General features: G+C 42.4%; 1 protein-coding gene across 1 annotated transcript in view; it reads left to right on the forward strand.

The window, feature by feature from the left end:
- Positions 1–19,356, forward strand: part of Myo31DF (Unconventional myosin ID) — a 93,705-nt gene extending 74,349 nt beyond the window's left edge. Inside the window, exons 16-22 of the mRNA XM_075682139.1 lie at positions 850–971; positions 3,240–3,341; positions 5,513–5,657; positions 6,884–6,985; positions 8,510–8,623; positions 10,678–10,832; positions 13,630–19,356. Coding sequence (XP_075538254.1) covers positions 850–971; positions 3,240–3,341; positions 5,513–5,657; positions 6,884–6,985; positions 8,510–8,623; positions 10,678–10,832; positions 13,630–13,804 — 915 coding nt within the window. The 3' untranslated portion in view covers positions 13,805–19,356. The remainder of the gene's footprint in view (positions 1–849; positions 972–3,239; positions 3,342–5,512; positions 5,658–6,883; positions 6,986–8,509; positions 8,624–10,677; positions 10,833–13,629) is intronic.
- The last annotated feature ends 1,534 nt before the right edge of the window (positions 19,357–20,890 follow it).

Raw genomic sequence — 20,890 nt, forward strand, 5'->3', positions numbered from 1 at the left:
GGTGTTTTCGAGTAAGCTCCAGCACTTAAGACAGCAAGTGCACAAGCGTGGCTCCCTATGCATATACAAACAAGCAAAGAAAATAAGATATGTTAAATAGGAATGAGTCTGGTGGTCCTTTATCTTTTTTGCCTAGCAATAAATGGTACAGAAAGACATGCCAAGTAGCGTACTGAGGAAATTCACTTACACAAGCATTCTAACAATTTATGACACTTGGTTTACATTTTGTTTGCATATCCATACAACTCACCCCTGCTTTCTTGCATTTGATTGCTCTCTGGGTGAACAAGTGGTTCGGTACCACTTGTTCGCTTCAGAGGCTACTCGGCAGATTGTTCATCTACTCGTTGAAGTTTATTTCAGTCAAAAGGTATGGCCACTTGCTGTTGCAATACAAGGCACTAATTTGCTTGTGCCGGATTTACTCGGCGGAAACTGGTTGGCATTTCAGATGTAGCTATAAGAAGAAAACTGGGGTTAAAACTCAATGTACATTATTTGCTATCCTATTAATGTGCTCTCGATGGTAACTGAGAGTCGGAATTTAGTATTCCTTTTAGAGCCAAAGCTGTGGTCTCAGTTTACTACGTCGGGATTTGGGGCCTATTTTGCCCAGATTGTGCAGTATTGAAATATTGCTTTGTTAATTGATGGCCATCAATAATCTAACGCACAATGGTACTCTTTCAGTCTCTCTTACACCACAATGACATCGGGACGTGTTTGTCATGACAGGGCATGAAAACGTAGCAGTGGCTCCTAAATGTTGCCAGACTTCACGACGGGCATGACAAAAAGGAATCGCGCGATTTTAAACAGCGGCCCTATTTCTCTGATTGGTTTTAGATGTGGCGCGGTGCCATTGCACGAATGCACTACCGCAAGACGAGAGCTGCCATCAAGATACTTGCTCACTACCGCAAGTACGCCGCTCGGAAGTACATCTCTGACCTGAGGACGGCCTTCAGGTAAATGAACTCTCAGGTTACGGTTGCAGTGGACACCTTCGGCTGTGCTTGACTTCCATGCAATTTGAAATTGCTGTGTACTTGAAAACAACAAAAGAATTTGATAGATGATTTGTGGTTTGAGTCATGTTTCTTGCAACATGAGCACGTTTGGCTTGTGACTGAAAGAAAGTGATACACACTTTTCTTTCAGGTGCTTGGTTACTAACATCCAGCAATGGTTCACTTCTTGTGACAGCTGTTGTTAACTGCTGTACCCCTACTTGGCTTAGTTGCTTGCTGCCTAAGGTTCAAACCACATTTAGGAAAAATAAGTTGGGCTGAGAGATACTCTAGTTATGTACAGCAAGGAAGACTCTCAGGGAAAGCAAATTTGGCTGAGAGCTACTTTAGTTAATTACAAGGGAGTCCCTCCGAGAGAGCAAAAATTAGGCCTTATTGAAGCAGCTTTACTCCTGTTTTAACGGATGAATATTTCCAGTCCTGCCCTATCATTCATTTGCATGAACATAGGATCTGGTTATGTGACGAGAAATATTGAGTATTTGCTTAAAGGTCTGACTTCTTTATATATTTTAAAATTGTAAAGCTATTGCTTTCACTTTCCAAGACAGTGCATGGTGAATTTATGAACAAAAACATCTTGCTGTTGTAATGAAGTCTTCAATAGCTATTTTCTATTTTTGCATCAGCACCAGTTATTTTCCACAGAAAGCAATCGTCATTGCTTCTTTGATAAAATGCTGCAGCATAATACGAGACCACACATGTAAAGTAGTGTTTTAAGTAGGGGTGTGCAAATACTCAAATATCACTGAATTGAATTGAACATTGAGTGTCTGAATAATTCGATTCGCAAATCAAATATCTACTATTTGAGTTTTCAAATATTCGGTGTAGAGACCTGCGCAGTGCCACATGTCACGTGCGCCTCCCCGGGGAGCCTGTCGTGCTCAAAGCCGTCCAAGCGAGCATTTCACTTCGTTTTAGTGCGAAAGGAGTGCCGAGCGCACCGTGGGTGGGCTGCCCATGCTGACACAATAGCGGACTAAGATCCCCGATCTCTGCCCGACGTGAGGATCGCACACGCATTGGCCGAAAGCTGCCTCTGTCGGTACAAGGTTCCTCCAGGGTTGACAGGACCCCGGAGGAACACATTGTCATGATAATGTGTTGCAGACAAAGGGAACGGCAAGCAAAGTAGTCCATATTCCGTAAAGTGCGACAGTCGGGCCAATTAGCCGCTGAATAGGCGCACAGATTGTGTTGGATGCGTAGCGACTAACTTCATGTCGCTTCGACAGCCTTCGACCACTAGTGAGCCACCTGTACAAACATATCGGTGATAGTTTTTTGATAGTCGATATTCGATTCCATAGTCTGCTTTTATTTCTTGATTCAATTAAAGATCTACTATTCAGTATTCACACACCCCTTGTCTTAATGGGAGGGTGTAAAGAAATTAGAAGTTGGCCAGCACATTTAGAATGCTAAGTAGGTTAATATCACCATTGCTGGAGTCCTAGTAAACCAAAAAAGATGCCAATATTGGAAGACAGATGGCAACACCACCATTATATTCCCACACTCAGCTTCCAATGACATCAGAGACTTTGACAGCATCTGCTTGGGGACTATAATTAATTGCTTGTCAGTAAAAAAAGAAGATTACATTGCATGGAAAAATAAGGAATAAAACTGCTAACTTATGCAACCTTTTTCTATGTAAAAGCTGCCAAAATAAATGAATAGTTAAATCACTATGACACTTATAGTCTATAGCACTTAACAGTGCCATAGTGTTGGCATGAAGTTGTCAAAGCTGAAATTTCAGCCTTCATTTTTTTTTCTCTGCCAGTAATTCAGCCTTTTGTGCAAAAAAAAAAAGAACCACGAAGCTAGAGAAGGTAGTTATCAACTATGATTATTTCTTTAATTAAAGCGTCGCCTTTTTCAGTGGTAAGTCTTCTAAAGACTTTGCACCAGTAGGCACTTCATCGTTCTGCATTAAAAGCAAAACAAATTCGAGCGTCTCGAATCATTCACCTTTTCCACAGACCTCAATTGGTAAAAAGCAGTTCATTGATGTGCAGGCATCTAATTAAGCAACAAGGAGCTAAGCTTTGAAATTGTTGTGTTCTTAGTGAGGTAGGTTCAAGTGATCCAAGAAGAATGTGCTTTCGCACATTCTAGTGGTGCCCGTCTTTTCGTGAGGAGTCTTGTTTTTCTGGGTTTCCTTTTGACTCCTCCACTTATTTCCTTCCTCAGGAACGTACACCAGACCAAGGACTATGGCAAGAACATTGCTTGGCCTCTGCCACCATGTTGCGTCCGGGAAGCTGTGCCAGGACTCAAGGCCATCTTTTCACGGTGGGCTGCTGATCCTTTGCAAACGTGTACACTTTCAGAGAATGTACCCGTTCGTGGTACAGTTTATATTTTCTACCTGCGAGCAGCCAGATACTCTGCTACTTGATTCAGGCTTTGCATCAAATAGGTGTTGTTATATCTGATAACTTTTTAATAAATTCTCATACGTTAATGATTAATGTGGGAATTGCTGAAAAAGAATCAAACTTCTTTCTTTCTTTCGCATGTTTATTTAATTTGATACTCTTGCAGATCAATCTGACTTTTATTCAGCTTTCCAGCTCTTTTATTCCTCTGTCTCAAGAACTGCAAACATCATTATGAGCCCCCAGCTCCTAGATACATTTAGACTCCTACTTGAGCGTCAGCTGAACTGCTCTCCTGGCACAGCTGCGAAACTGAAAGAACTTCAGTGCAAGCTGAAAACTCCTGAACGATTCCAGGGAGGAAGTGTCCCCACATTCTGAAGATGCATATGTGGCGTGCATACAGCAGCAGACTTGTATAGTACCATATTTACTCTACTGTAGCGTGCCCTCAATGGCAATGCACACCCAATTTTTCATGGCCAGGAATAAAAAATGCAATGCCCTTGATTGTTCCCGCACCAGATTTTCATGGTAAGAGAAAGAAACGGCAGTTCGTTAACACTTAAAAAAATAAAATTTATTGCATCCGAGCCGCTCTTAGCCAGGCATCACTCGTCATCGCCTTCCGAGACTTCTTTATTGCTGCCAGCTGCCCAGAGCATGTCATCTTTGGTTCCATCCATGGCACTTAAGATAACGCATTGCTTAAATGCCTTGCAGACCGTGGCAGACAGGATTTGCAATTCTGAGGTTGGATGTGGGCGCAACTTACTGCAGTTTCAGTTTCCGTTGCAATGTGCGTGTCATGTTATAGTGAATTTTCTAGGAAAAAATGTAGGGGCTGGAATTGAGTTAGTACAGTACTGATACTGCATTAGATGCCAGTAAAAGACGTGTTAGTGTCACCACTGTCATGGCACGACTGTCATCATCGTTGCTTCCGTCATCCTCATCGTCGTGTCACTGACATGGTGTCATTGTCGCCATGTCACATTTTCATCATCGTCTCGTGTTCATAGTGGAGTTGTCCTCCTTGTCATTGTGCCATCATCATCATTGGTATTATGCTCGTATAGTGGTCATTGTTGTTGGGGAGATGTCGTCGTCATCTTGTTGGCAGTCAAATCACATCATCATCACTTCCAAGCTATTGCTGTCCTCACTTCACTGTCTTTGTCCTTATGCAGTCATCGTCATTGCAGTTGTCACTGTTGCCGTTCCTGTGCCATTAACTTCTTCTTAATCTGTATCCCAAGTCTGAATTTTACCACAGCAAAATAAAATTGCATTGCACTTACTTCCAAAACCGGATGAAAAAAAAATGGGCTATGTCTAGACATCCCTCTCTTTTTGTAGTTCTTGAGAAGCGTATGTCTTTAAGCGAGTTCTAGCTGACAGACATGTAACACTGTGATCTCTTAAATTGTCAAACAGAATATTTATTTCAACATTTTCCTCCGTGTCGGCTTATTAGGGAACCTTGCTTTAGAGAAATGTAAAATTGCAACTTTTTTTGTGTCGCAGGTTGTGTCAAGGTTTCAGTGTTGCATACATGCTTCACACATAATCAAATCAAATCACTTTATTCCAGCATCACAATCTGAAAAATAAAGATGTTGAGATGCCGGGGACCAAAAGCCAAAAAATGGCTTGATGAGGCCCACGGTCCTTTTAACTTGGAGCAGATGGACAAGAACATAAATACAAAGCAAAAATATTGGTTACCATCTGTCATGTACACATCAAATTCATTGATGTTAAAGCAAAGTAATACAGTGTAACACAAAATGTAACTCATAGTAACTCTTACTGCTGAGGATAACGCAAAATGTCTGAATTTTAGCAGTGTCTGCAGACTGCAGTATATCTAGTTTGTGAAGTTCGAAGGTACCTATACCCATAATTTAGCACTAAAGAAAACCTCATATGGTGCCTTTTCTCACCTGTATTCTGGTAATCTGTGTTATGCTGTCTTCAATGGGTGTGCTCTTCCTAGGAAATATGCATATGAATTATGCCAGATGTGAATGCCACTGAATTAATGTAGTACAATGTGTTGATGCTCGATGCATACCTTTGCAGCTGGCGTGGCAGCATGATCCTCCGGAAGGTTCCACGGGAGCAGTGGCCACAACTGCACCTCAAGGTCACAGCTGCAGACGTGCTGGCTGGCAGACGTCGTGACTGGGGACAGTCGCGCAAGTGGCATGGCAACTACCTCTCCTTGGTGAGAGATGGGTTCTCGTGGCCACTTTGCATAATACAGCTGCACAGATGCGTCTCGCCGCTGATTGCTTCTCATTGCTAAGCCCCATTTTACATGTGAGGTGTTCATGGCAGGAGCCCAACCAGAAGCACACACTGAAGGAATTTCTTGTTCATGGAACTCCATGTATTTAGAGCATCAATATCGTGAAGTGCACTTATGCACGATTTCAATGTAATGAAATTTCACCGATGCCGCAAAGGAATACCAGGACAATAAAGAGAAACTTCCATAGATGCAGATGCTCAAATGGTTGAATTGCATGAGGCTGCTTGGGGCACATGATCACGCACCATGAGCACCGTTATGTTCCATGTAAAGCGTAAGTGCAATAAGATCCTATTGTGCCCCACACACTATATGCTTTAGGTGCAAGTGAAAGCATGCGAGGGTGAGCCAAGAATGATGGTAGATTGATGAGCACAGTCTTCCTGCACGAGGAAGGGGAAAAATAGGTGAGAGGAGCGAGTTTGCGGTAACAATCAAGTGCAACCGAGAGTGGGATGGGAAAGGGAGTAGGGGGCAATTTGGGGCGCATGTCTCCTTTTCTAGCGCGGCCCGGGCCGCGCATGGCTGCTAGCATGGCTGAGCATATGCAGCCTGTGTGCCCTGTTCTTGAGGTAACCTGCCTCGCGTGCAAAGACTGGGCGAGCTGAGATGTTGTGACATGGTGGGCTGTCTTCCAGCGCGTTTAGTACTGGAGGTTGCATAATCTCGAGTTTCAGAGATGCGTTGAAACGAGAGGCAGACGAAGCATTCACTCCCTACTGCCAGCGCTTTTCATGATAGTGTCATCCCACTGCTGACAACATTCATATGCCGGGTTGGAGTGTACGTGAAAGCATGGCTGGCTTCGCTTAATTCATACTGCCTATGTGAAGATATCATTGACATGGCATGCAGCCATATATTTCGTCACCAACTCTCAAATTCAACAAAACAATTTTTTTCCTCATTCGAATCGGCTTTCTTCGATTGCCTGATAATTCTGCAAAGTTCGCTGCCTTTTCTGTGTAAGAAAAATCAATCGGCGACTGTACTTATTCTCATAAAACGTCAAATTTCAACAGAACAGAATTTCGCTATAACGAAGCAAATTGACAACTTTACTAATTTCATTATATCGAGGTTTAATGTAGTGTTATTCATTGTATAAATTTTATATTCCTGTATTTTTACCTATGCAGACAGCCGAAAATGATGCCTGCCTGCCATACATCACATCTGTCACAGGACTGAGGAGCAAGGACAAGTTCCGCAAGGTCGTCTTCTCCAGCTTTGTGAAAAAGGCAAGTGTGGAATTTTGAGCTACCTAGGCCACAGCCTTTTTCAAGGAGCCCTTCCTGGTATTCAAGGGGCTCTGGAACAGTCTGCGACATTTAGTTACAACATGGGCGGGGGGGGGGGGGGTAGTTAACTCACTAGCATTCCCATTCGGATGCTTAATGTTGTGTAGCGAATACAACAGCGGGCAAAGAGGAAAGGCTGACTCACAGGGCAATGCGGTGCTGGAGTGCTCAGCACAAAGTAAGAAACAGCACGCAAAAGTTGGACTAAGTGACCCGAGCCAGAGATTTATTGGTTTAATAAACAGGTGCACGAGTGACAATGGGGCATGTAGTGATGATGATAGCTGTACATACTCTCGAAAGAGAGATGAGACTATTTCATAACAGAAGATGTGCAGTTTTGCAGCTTTATACCACTAATGTGCACAGCTGTACGCAATGAAACCACCATCTGATATCTTCACAAACTGTCATGGATGGCATTAATAAGATTTTTCATTCATTTATGCACTGCTAAATTTGTGTTTTGCATAATCATAATTTTGCAGAGGCCTTCTTCTCTTTAAGACAAGAAGTGCTCTCCAGTTGAAAGAGTACAGCATTGAGTAAGCACAGAGATCACCTATTGAAAAACATTTTCCTGCACCTGCTATCACGCCCAGAAGCTGCGGTGTGCAAAAGCATGGCATTCGAGATCAGTTTTCATTATACTGAAGGAGTCATCGCTGGCGGCTGCGACATGGACACCACCTGTCGCATTTTATTTTACATGAATGGTTAACCGCCTCTTTCTCGAGTTTGTCGTAGCATTTTATTGCGCAGGATGGTTCACCGTCGCTGACAGTGATCCCTTGCGTAAATTCTGCATTCTTTTCCCAGTGAAATTTGTTGGGAGCCACTACTGTGTATTTTCTGCAATGCCTTTTTGTTTTGCATTTCCACGCTACACAAAATAATCATGCCCTATCAACTAGTCCTGCTGTCTACTACCCTGTGCAGTTGCCAAGGGGGATATATACTTTTCAGGTGTCCACCTTCAGGAAAAACTTGGAAAATGTAGAATTTTCAGGGGATTTGTTAGTTCAGGAAGATTCAGGGAAAAAAGTGGGTTTTCACCCTGGTTGTCTTGAGTTAGTGTAATTTCTGCCTATGGTGGTTGTGGCAAAGTTACTGATATATATGCCAGAAGGAAGTGAAGTTTTCAACTCAACCTATTCAATCCACAAATAACAGTCGTTCGCTGCTCTTGTGAGTGTAAGCCTGGTCATGTGATTGGAATATCATGAAACATATGACTCAGTCAAATATGAATCTGGATTCCTCCTGGTTTACAGCATACTAGTTGTAGTGGCTGAAAATTATGGACTGGAGTAGTAACTTGGCAAGCTTCCTTGCGGCCTGAACGTCCAGCATCGTTGACTGCCCGAGAATATTAATAAATGAAGACTGGGAAAGTGTGTAAAAATTGGGGGAATTAGAAGGTGCCAATATAGTAGACGCCCTGCTTCTTTCACCTCTCTTCAGGTGAACAGGCACAACCAGGCGTCTGACCGTGCACTCGTTGTGACCGACACCTGCATCTACAAGATGGACAACAAGAAATTCAAGTCCCTCCGGTCGCCAGTGCCCATCAGTGATGTGAGACTGTCCCCTTTTCTCTCTCTCTCTCTCTTCTTACGTTTTCTCATTGCCACATACCTACTCAATTTGAGTTGCAGCTAGGCACACACTTTCAAGACACTTAAGCAAAAAAAAAAAAAAACAGTATGGTACTCGGTCACTATAACTGTGTTTCCTAAACTTGTAGAAGGAACACGTCTGCGGTTTCTTTACCTTTTTATTTCTCTAGTAGTACAGCAGCCCGCTAACATTTGAACATGCCGAGCCTTGTGTACTGTGTGTAAATAAAATGCAACTGAGGAGCTGTGAACTCGTAAATAAATACAGGACACAGAAGTTGAAAAGAAAACTTCAAAGACTTACAATCCAATACAATCCAACAAAAAGCTGCTTGTGTTCAGGGGGATGAAACTAAGGGATATTGAATAGACCTGAAATGATTCTTAAAGAAATTAAGGCTGTGGCAAAAAAGTGTACCGTTTTGGTAGGACATTGTGAAGAAACAAGAATAAGTTGAACAAGCATAGGGAGCTATGTGAATCTTGCCAACAAGGTACTGTACATTCATAGAAGGTCTGAAGCAAGTAAACAGTAGATTTCCTACAACTCGGAAAGTGCAAGGTGTTGGGTAAGCCACAATGTCTGGTCAAATTGGTATGTGCAAGCTGATTTGAATGGCTAGATGCTTCTTAATTAACCCTTTTAGGGTCAATGATGTTAATATACGGTGCTGCGAACAAGTTCAAAATGGTCGATGCCTTATATTTACAGCGCCAAGTGTACGTTTAAAAAGTGCGCCGATTCCTGAACTTGATCTTTCCTGGCATGTGCTGCCACTATGTGGGAATACACTGAATTTTTTCTAACGTCTCCCTCTTTTGGTTTTCGTTACATGGTTTGTTTTAGAGCTAGTTTGTCTGCTCCGGCGCATCTACATACTACCGCTCTCGCATTGGTGCGCGCGAGGGCGGGCAATGGTTAGCTTGAGTTTTGTTTTGCAAGTGGTTTTGGCTTCTTGCGCTTGCAAAACTGATGGCTATCTTGTTACTAATTGCTCAAAGGGCGGTCGGCCATTACTCGCTCGTTTATTGCTCACAGGGGGCGCATACGAACGATGCCGCTGTGCATGAGTTTCCCTCTCTCTCTCTTTTTGAGACTCTCGAAAACAGTTTGCCTCTGGTTGGCGATAAGATGAAGATTAGCAGAAGTTTGTCATGTGTTTTGCTTTTTTCACAGGCACACAACCACGCAGTTTTCTTGAGTGCTCTCACCTACACAGTTCGATTAGGCTATGGACGTAAATATTAGTATAAGAGCAGGAACGTTTGAGCCTTGCCAAATGTTCTCGTGTCCACATTTTCTAAGCCTTGAACTATGTGTATAACAATGCATCAAATTTTTCATTCTTATAAGTTTACTTCCTTTTTTATTGTTGTTATTCACGAATGAACAGTACATATATACGAACGCAAAATATTTTTTTCTCACTTTACGATCACCCCAGGAAAATTACAGAAAATTTTTGTCTAAATAGGTCCCTCTGAAGAATTTAAATCTGCAATAAAAAAAAATCGACCCTGGGTGGTCGCACATGGCAAAAAAAATCTGTACATTAACCCTGAAAGGGTTAATGGTGCAGGCTGTGTGAGGAAAATGTAGCAAGTGGTCGTTGGTCAAGGAATTATCTATGCATACCTGCCAACCCTCCTGAATATTTCATAAAGTTTATGAATTAGGGAAAAGTAAGTTCTGTTCTCGAAAAAGTTTCGCTCGTTGATCTCCAACTCTACCGTTGGGAGTTTTCTAATGCTAAATGGAGGTGCCAGTGGGGTACTCGTTTCGAGGAAGTTTATACAGACAAGTTCCTGAAGCAGTCAAAAGGCAAGGGAACGCACTATGACTGGTGAAGCCACACCTTAGAGACTGACTAGGTGCAGACCTTACTCATTTTTGGAAAGCTGGAGTTTCTTTCACAGTCCTTATTGAACAAATTGTAGCAATATATATTAGAAAAGAGAAAGAAATAAACAATTAGACATAGTTGTAGCTAATCACTCTTCTTTTCTGTGCAGCTCACAGGCATCAGTGTCACTTCTGGCCCAGACCAGCTGGCCATTTTGCACCTGCGCGGCAACAATGATTTGGTCGTCTGTCTGGTCACATCCAACACTGCAGACGGCAACAGAGTCGGGGAGCTTGTCGGTGCTGTCGTACGTCAGTGGCAGAGGTGGGTGGGACATCTGTCTCTGTTTTGTGCATCACAATTTTAGATTTACGTTTTTAAGTTCAATTGCAGCTTACTACTTCAATGCTGCTGATTTAGAGCATGCTTCTAGGTAAGGGCGTGCGAATATTTGAAATTTTTTATATGAACCAAATAGTGCTTGCTATATTCGATTGATATGTGATTTGTCAAGAATTCATTATTTGGTATTGTTGACTATTCGTTTCCGTTCTAACAAAGGGATAACGACGCGCATTCAAGTCTCGAGGGAGAGAGATTGATGCATGTGAGAGGTGCCTTATTTAGTCGAATATAATGCGACATTGATTGTAACGCGAGGGTCCACTTTCCACTCACGTGATATAAAAGAAATAAAAACACGAATGTAATGCCAGATGAACAGAAAAGGAAATGGCACGTTTATTCAAGGAATCGCAAAATGGCACGTTTATTCAAGGAATCGCAATACTGAAACGAGTTTTCACTTATCATGGGCGTCTGAGGAGGAGACAGAGCTTTCCTTGAGCCGTATTCTCGAGCGATCACTTTCGAAGATACTTTGCTTACTCGTGAAATTTCACGTGAATAGACACCGAAAGCGCCCCCGACAAGGTTTCTGGCGCTGTGGAAAGCTCGCTATCAGTGCCAAGAGCACTGTTGTCTGTATGCTTGGAGGGCTTTGATGCAGCGATGAGCCGAGTCTCACGAAAGCAAGACTATCTCTGAAAGTGCTTACGAGAGAGTCCAGTCATCTTCTATGCCTTCGAGCTTGTTTTAGATTGAGTACTTCTTAAAAAGGACTGCACAACCGTTTTATTCGGGCACGATACCAGACCACTACAAGGTCCACGGAGCCCTTCCGGCTGGCTCCGCAATTAAAGAGGGCCCTCTGCTTGTCCTCCGGTTCGCCTACCCGTTGACGTCGAGCCGCCAAGCCACGGCCGAGTTTCCCAGCTCCTCGGCCATCAAAATTGCTTGTCTCTCAAAGCGAATGTCACTTCGAACTTGCTGCGTCGCCATAACGTCACAAATGAATGGAGCCGAAGCGTGAATGGCTGCAGGGTACTGCAGCAGTGTAACCACAACACCAGTCGCACGGCGAAAATGGCGTTGATTAAAAAAAAAAAAAAAAAAACTAGTTTTCACTTTGGTCAACTTGTCTACAGATTTGATCGAGACGTAAAGGCAGAGACGGTCGTAACGCCAAGAACCACGGAATTTAGAATATTTGTTTCAAAATGGTCGATTTTGCCGTTAGTAGAATGTAACGCAAGGGTCGAGTTGAAACAACGAAAATCACGAAAAGAAAACTTGCGTTACGATCTGGAAAGTACGGTGCTTGAGTGATTCTGTTGCTGGAGATCCACAGCTGTTATGCAGAACCAGAATTCCTGAGCAAACACACAGACATGGCAGATAACTTCTGCTCAATTATTTCCAGTCATTCAAGAAGAATGCTTTGCTTTTCTCGTTTTAGGCAGAGCTGTCTATTGTTGAATAAGCAGGCTCACCATATTTGCATTCCTTTAAGTAAATGTTCTGCATTACATGTTGCACATACAAAAATGTGAAATTATTTTCACGTTTAATTATTTCCATGTGACATCACGTGGAAGTTGAATTCTCTGCTACTTGCAGTTTGTGTGAGTTTCGCGAGCCAGCAAAACCAGCGCAACACTTCGCGATAATGAAACTACAGAAACGCAAAAGCGTGGGCGGCAAGGAGTCGAGTGAAAACGAAACCTTTTGACCGCCCGCATCATTGTCAAGAGCAATTTCAGTGAGTTGCTTTTTCTAAAAATGAAATAGAACTCGACAAGTAGCATTTTATTTCGTCTTATACAGTACAAGAATGTTTTATGCAAAGAGTGGTTGAGTACTGGTGACAGAATTCAACTGAAGAGTGCTTTTGTCATCGGACAAGTACTTGAATTTCCGGGGGGAGTCTCTAATCAAGTCCTGCATTTACCTAAATTTCTTGATGTTTAAGGATCTGTTCGCGATAATATTGACGTCTTAGAGATTCTCAAGCACTAACCTTTCACTTTAGCTTGACTTAATATTTGCCTTTGGTGTCCCTTTAAGCACTGTTCTTGCCTAATAGCACTTGCAAGCTCTCAAAGTGCGGTGCAGACTACAAAGCTGTAATATTCGAATACATATTTTTGCGATTTCTTTTTTCATGTGAATGAAGTATAAGTGGGGCTATATTTGCTTGTCAATATGGTATGCTGGCATTTGGATCTGACATCACTGGATGCCAATATCAATAAACCTTTGTCAGTGTATTAATTCATGTGTTAACAATGCATTAAAAATGCTTGCTACCAAATACAATAGAGGTAAGGGCCTTTGGCAAGCCACTGGAACAGTGGCTTTTTACCTCTGTCCTGGCATTTGTACTTTTCTTTTTTGTAAAGTACGAACGAATTAATTAAACTTATATGTGTTGTGAGTACTTCAACTAAAGAAAGAAAATACTTGCCTAGGTCCTCACATGCAGGCTGATGTAGATTTGGTTCTCGCTGCTTGATAAAAACTCCATTAAATCAGTAGCATGAAGGATTGAGTTAGTTGCTTTTACTTATGACGTTTAGTGTGCAGTGCAAACTGAGACATGCACAAAAGAACGAACAGAAGGACATTTCGTCACTGCTTTTTTTTTTCCTCGTTCACACTGTATATTTGAGATTGTTTATATGCTACCCAAAAAGGGTCCACGTCAGGACCTCATCATATTTTCTCTTCTCTTCGGCATATCTCTCATTCCATTACACTGCGCGGCATCTGCACTTTGCAGGTCTCAGAAACGGGACCTACGTGTCATGGTGGCCACGCAGTTGCAGTGTATGCTGGGTAACAAGGCCCGCACCGTGTCAGTGGAGAGCACATCCAGCGTCTCGCAGCCAACTTTCAAGAAGGCACCCAACAACGCCCTTGTGCTCCTCTGGCCCAAGGACAGGGCGTCTGCTTAACGAGCAAGGCCCATGGGACGCATTTGTCTCCTGAAAACAACGCCTTGCATCTTCAGCGACAGACGGGCCTGCCAATAGATGGCGGGGGCTAAATGATTTCTGCAAGTAGGATTCTCCACATGCCTTCAATGCCATCACCAATGATGCGGCACTTGTACTACAAATTTAAATGATAAGGAATACCCTTGAATAATCCTTGCTAGGACTTTGCAACATCAATTATGAGTTCGACACTGCCCTTATAATTAATGTAACATAAGGTATTAGAAAAGGAAAAGTTAGTATGATCGCTGTGGATTCTCATAAAATATGGTTGGAGGATCGGCACTATGAATGGCGGCAAGCAGAGCTATTCATTACATGTCAGCTTTGGTTTTACATAACTGCATTAAGAAAGATAATTACGGGTTTGAAAATCTGTCGTGCAGGCTCAGTTGTTTTGAATGACAAGCGTAAGCATAAAAAGAAAAACAAAGGGGGGAGGTATCATCTGCAACCCCATCTTTAATAAAGACATGCTGACTTCCTCCATTAATCAGACCAGCAGATTCGAAAACGAAAGGAAAGCACTGACTTCCAAATAAGGTGTTACTTTAATGCAATGCACGTACACGTGAGTCGGCATACCTATATTTGCAGACGACTTTCTGTGGCAGTAAAGAGAAAGCCACAGGGACGAAGCTTTTGCGCCTGTGTTTACTGTGCCAAGCATTTCGGCAGTGTTTGACGGCGCTTTTCGTTTTTTGGAACAGATACTGAACCAGCGTGGCTTCCACATGTAACGGTTTCGCAATTGCCTAAACGCTGAAGTGAGAAGCAGGAAAATAATTTAAATTTAACACTCATGGGTGTACTTTATCTTATTTTGCTGTTGTAAATAAAATGCTTATGCTTTCTCTTTTCCTGCTTAAGCTAACACAAACGAAAATGTAGGATTTTCTTCAGGAACGCTCTTGTGTACACTTTGCCTTCTTAGCTTTCACTTCATTGCCACAGAAAGTAGTGTGTGAGTATAGCATGCATGTGGTGTCCCAACACAACTGTGCAGAGAATGCCAGTTTTCATGTGTGCGGCACATTGAAATGAAACTATTCTTAGAGATCAGCACTTTGTCCACTTCGAATGTGCGCTAGTGATGCACCGATTACACTAGAGACGTTGCAAGCATGTGGAAAAAATCCTACTTGTGGAATTTTGTAAATTGTCTACTGAAAGGACACCAAGCACAGAGTGACCAAGCTGACAAAGTGCGAAACTTGTATCCTAGGTTTATATACATTGTTGCTCTCTCATTATATAGATATATATATTTGTTTCTTTTCCGACACTGCTTGTAAGCGAGGTTTATGCTACAGACAGCAATAGAGCTATTGGCGAGTTGTTTTGTGACTGCAGAGTTCTTTAATGTTAGAATGTTAATTCAGCCCCAGTCTAAAGCCCACTTTATGTACTTTAATTGTCATTGTTTTTGTAAGACGGAACAAGTGCAGCGTGCACCTGTGGATCAGTATGTCCCACACACACCACAAATGTGGAGTGATATTTTTTTTTTTTTTCCTTTTCTGCTACTTGAACAACCGTGATAATGAGGAACTGTCCTGATCATTACCACCCTGGGATTTCCTCCTCTGCTTTCCTTCTTGTTATTAAATGGGGGCAAAAGCACCCAGTATATAGTCTCAAACTTTATCAGCGCACTACGAATACCTGGCGAATGCAACAGTACTGTATTTCCATCCATCACGAACTTGCAGTATAAGTGGCACCGAAACCCTCTGCCAACTGTCTTGTTACTGCTGGCTAAACTTCAATCTCCAGGTTTATGGTGCTATCGGCAAAAACGTTGTCATCTCTTGTCTTGGATACTAAGTCACCAGTATCCACGACGTTCCTGCTGTCATCGAGACACAAGCTACATCCCACATATTCTCCTGCCCATCGAAAGTAAATTTTATATCGTAGAACAAACTTAGCCACGACAAACACATATTAACAAAATGATCTTGTGGCCAGCTCTGTGGTCCCATTTGCAGGCTCTTTGTACTTCCTTTCAGAACGGAAAAGTTATCGTTCGTGCCATTGGTCATGGCTTCTTTCTCTTGTCTGCAGCGATGGTTTGACTATAAATAATGGTGTATAAGCTAATGGTAACAAAATGCTTAAAGGGCCCCTCACCAGGCCTGGCAATTTTGAGCTGACAAATGCAGTATGTACAACACATGCTAATGATTGTGTCTGCTAATTATTACATCCCTACACACTGTGGAAAGAGCTTAAATTTAAAACCAAATGGCGTTTGCCCTTCTCCTCGTGAGTGCCGCGCTCCCAGCAGAAGAGTCAATGTCAATTGCACGATTTTGCCTATCTACATGGCCGTGCTGTGACATCAGTCGTAGTGGAACATGACTTCGAGAATTATTCAACACATCAGTTATTTGTTTAATCTGTTGCTTCAATAAGAGCATTAAAGTTTAGAGAAATAGTAAAACATAGAAACCAAATGTCTGCGTGTTCTTGTTTTACTTCGTATTGAGAGATGTACTTCGTATTGAGAGATGTAAGAGAGATGTACTTTCGTTTCGTCTACTTGTTCCCACATCGTGCAGTCACGTGCGCAAAGAACAAAGCTACGTCATTTTCTACCATGTTCCAGCGCCGCGACCATGCGCTTTCATCCTCTCACGTCTGCTTCAGTCTTCGTGATTGTGGCGCTGACTTATACCGCTAATTAATCAGGTATTCTCTTGCAGTGCGTGCAAAATCATCCGCTGCGCGAAACGAGCAAACACAGCAGCTCGCACACAACACCATCCCCAGAAATGCACCGCTCAGCCAAAATGCGAGAGATAAAAAATAAAAAAGGCGAGACCGATGACGTATTCATCACTCGATCTTAAGCTGCAGTCTGGGAGAACTGAGAAAAGGAATTTCGCATTGCGGAGGCTAGACGTGACCAGTGGAGAGGGTGTCTTTGTGGGCTGGGGCACTCCCCTCCTGAAATCGTCGGCTCGCGGCACTTCAAATATTTCCATATCTGCTATTAATGAACTAATTTGAAATTTTTTTGCATTAGAGCACTCCTTAGAGGGCATGTAACAACTAATGTTTGCTATGTGGCCTGGTGAGGGGCCCTTTAGTAACAGCCTGACAACACGTTGGTGCCTCCCTTCTCACCACCTGTATTAGCTCCTTTAACCTTGGCAGTTCCATGTTGTACAGCTGTACGGAGACAGTCGTGTGTGCGAACAGAATTAGCATTGCTAGCTTTGCTTCGATTGGGACAACACCTTGTTTTTGAGCCAGCATGTTGTGGCAAGGTCCCAAGTTGTGCTATACAGCTTCTAGCAACTTCTAGCTTTTTGCATCAAACTTGCAGGGCCTGTTTGGCTATATCTTCACATCGCGTATATCGGACGTTGCATTCATAAGAGAGTCCCGGTGTAAATAACTCTTGTGGCTGAATCTTGGGCTAGATTGTGCTCAAATTCTTGCCCAGACACGGTATTTTGCCTGGCAGCATGTTTAGGTGTAGGTGGTATCTACTTCCTGTTTCATCCGGAATAAGTGCAGGCGTGCATGTTGTATCGCACGTGGCATTTCCGGATAGAAAGTCCAACTTTTTTTGGTGTGAGAAACAGTGGGTGCATCTGTTGCCAAGAGGATAAAACCATGGCGGGCATTAATATGCCCTTCTGTGATTTTAGCGGCATTGTTTCTTTCACTGAGAAAACGCTACTTTTCTTCGTTCAGTACTGCTGCTGATGATGTGAGTTCGCGACTTATACTAGAGAAAACAGGCAGGTAGTGCATCTAAATGTAGTATTAAACAAAATTCACATCGCAATGTTACCTCTGTGCAAAACCTTAATGCTAACAGAAAAGCAGTTTTACTCGAAAAGCCTTTTGAACTTCATTGATAAAATACTTGATACATAAAACAAGTGCCTTGTACAATTAGATAGCTATCATTGAACAGAGGAAATGTCAGTCTTCGATAAAGATTTGTGCTGTAACGTACATTTCGGGATTCCAGAGCAATGTGACGAGTATATGCTTGCTTCATACTATTTGTGTACATTTTAGACGACTGAGTGCTGAAGATGGAAGTGTGTTCTAGTTCATTGCAAAGGTAGAGGAAGGCAGAAGGTTCAGTTCTGTCATAGAGAAGCACATAGAATTGTTTAATGAGTAATCACCCCAAGCAACTGTTACTGTTACTGGATCTTTATTATCCTAACTTTTGGTGCTAAATGTCATTCCGAAAATATTGGGGTTCCTACACAACATTGTAAATAGTACTGTTGTTTAGTGTGCTGCTGAGTGTTTTGTTTTATTTTTTTATATATACGAGACTGTCCAAATGAGTGCCTTTAAGCACACTGTTGCAGCGTGCCTTAGTCAACTATGTGAGCTTGTGGCTTTTTAATGCAAGTTTAGTAGCAATGTTAAATGGGGGGGTTATGCAAGCATGAAACGCAATTTTTGTCGCTGTTTCATGACCAATATTTTCTTCTTTTGAAGATTTTCTTGTAGTTTTAACCGTGCATTGTATACCATATTTGTGCTGAACAAAGTATTTCTACACATAGCTGTATAAAGGTATAAAGTACTGCGATGACATGTGCAAGTCATAGTTGTAGGTATTGTTTTTGTGTCGCTGAGGAATGCTTCAAGCTATGCAAAGTGAGGGTCGAGTGTCTGTTGTTGAGTGAGTATGCATGGAAACAGGCTCGTAGCAGGCATAGAACAAACTGAGCTACTAACTAAACAAATAAAACCTTTAGTAAACTTTTTCTTTATGGAGAAATGGACGTGAGAACAGCTGTGCTTTAGTGATAAGCTTTTCCAGTCAATAAAATTTTATGCACAGCAGTACCCATGAACAAATAGAGTTGGACCTTGTTACAACACTCATATTAGACAAAGAATGCTCTCATTATATTCAATATTAGTTAATAAGCATATGTTCATTGCATGCTGATATCGGTGAGAAAATGTCATACTTCATTATTCCTGAGAATTTGCTCTATCCATGTTTGTTATATCAACATTCAACTGTGTAACAGTTCCTAATCCTGGAATGGATTAGCATAGTCGACACTCGTGTTTTCGAGTACCGTTGTTTGCTTGAATCTTGACACAAAATTGGAAGAGCTCAAAATCTGAATTCAGCATGTATTCGCTTGAAAATCTTTTGTTTCTATGCAGACAAATATTTTTGGATGTTGTGTGTAACGGTTGCAGCTTGGGTCCAAAGTTGTGCTCATCATGTGATGCTAACGAAAGGACAAGTTGAGAATGCAAAAGGCTGCAGTGTGTTACATCGAGGTTACGAAAAAAAAAAAAGAAAAATTTTTGTGAAGAACAGTCTGTCTGCTTTGAGCGCTTTGTGCCTTTTCAACTATGCACTTGTACTGTTTTTCTAGCTCTGTGATGCTGTCATGCTGCCTACTAATGTTTCGTAAATTTGGATGCTGTTGGTTTTCGTGTTGTTGATCAGCAGCCAATATTTATCTGCCCTGTTGTAAATAAAGAATGATTTGCACACTCGCCAGGAGACTTGAAGTAGTATGCTTGCACTGATACATAGCATTTTTCTTACTTGTTGGTTTGACATAATAGTTTCGTGTTTTGAAAAGAACAAAAATTATACAGATCTGACGCACATTTTGAAATCTATGTGAAGCAAACTTTTTGTGTAGCTGTAACATGTAACATGTTTTGCAGCATAACGATTATATGCCTGCCCGGGAAATCGGCAAGACCCAGAAACCCCCACCACCTGGCCCACATTATGCACATGACCGCGGATTACACAGTCTCCAGGATGGGTCCATTGTTGGCCGTGTCACCTTATCGGCCATAGTTTACTAATGCGCAATTTCTGGGCCGGCCCATCTTACTCAACAAGAAACTGACTGAACCACACCCTGGGAAAGGAGGCATAGGAAGCTTCGCTTCAATAAAGGAATTATGCCTTTGAAGGTGTATATTTGTTGCACTGAGGATATTTAGGTACCAGAGTTGTGGAGTGGGTCCCTAGCTCCCTCCCAATCCCACTGAATTCCCAGCAGTGAGTAGCTTCCGTAATTCCGTTCCTTTTAACTACTCGTAATTGTGAGAGGCAGTCATGGAGGCATTACGGAATCGGGGTGTAGATGAGCCATATGTAAAAATACTGGAAGATATCTATAGCGGCTCCACAGCCACCGTAGTCCTCCATAAAGCAAGCAACAAAATCTCAATAAAGAAAGGCGTCAGGCAGGGAGATACGATATCTCCAATGCTATTCACAGCGTGTTTACAGGAGGTATTCAGAGACCTGGATTGGGAAGAATTGGGGATAAAAGTTAATGGAGAATACCTTAGTAACTTGCGATTCGCTGATGATATTGCCTTGTTTAGTAACTCAGGGGACCAATTGCAATGCATGCTCACTGACCTGGAGAGGCAAAGCAAAAGAGTGGGTCTAAAAATTAATATGCAGAAAACTAAAGTAATGCTTAACAGTCTCGGGAGAGAACGGCAATTTACAATAGGCAGCGAGGCACTGGAAGTCGTAAGGGAATACATCTACTTAGGGCAGGTAGTCACGGCGGATCCGGATCATGAGACGGAAATAATCAGAAGAATAAGAATGGGCTGGAGAGCGTTTGGCAGGCATTCCCAAATCATGAACAGCAGGTTGCCGTTATCCCTCAAGAGAAAAGTATATAATAGCTGTGTCTTACCAGTACTCACCTACGGGGCAGAAACCTGGAGGCTTACGAGAAGGGTTCTACTCAAATTGAGGACGACACAACGAGCTATGGAAAGAAGAATGATAGGTGTAACGTTAAGGGATAAGAAAAGAGCAGATTGGGTGAGGGAACAAACGCGAGTTAATGACATCTTAGTTGAAATCAAGAAAAAGAAATGGGCATGGGCAGGACATGCAATGAGGAGGGAAGATAACCGATGGTCATTAAGGGTTACGGACTGGATCCCAAGGGAAGGGAAGGGAAGCGTAGCAGGGGGCGGCAGAAAGTTAGGTGGGCGGATGAGATTAAGAAGTTTGCAGGGACGGCATGGCCACAATTAGTACAT

Source organism: Dermacentor variabilis, chromosome 2, assembly GCF_050947875.1.
Source record: "Dermacentor variabilis isolate Ectoservices chromosome 2, ASM5094787v1, whole genome shotgun sequence".
Lineage (NCBI taxonomy): Eukaryota > Metazoa > Arthropoda > Arachnida > Ixodida > Ixodidae > Dermacentor > Dermacentor variabilis.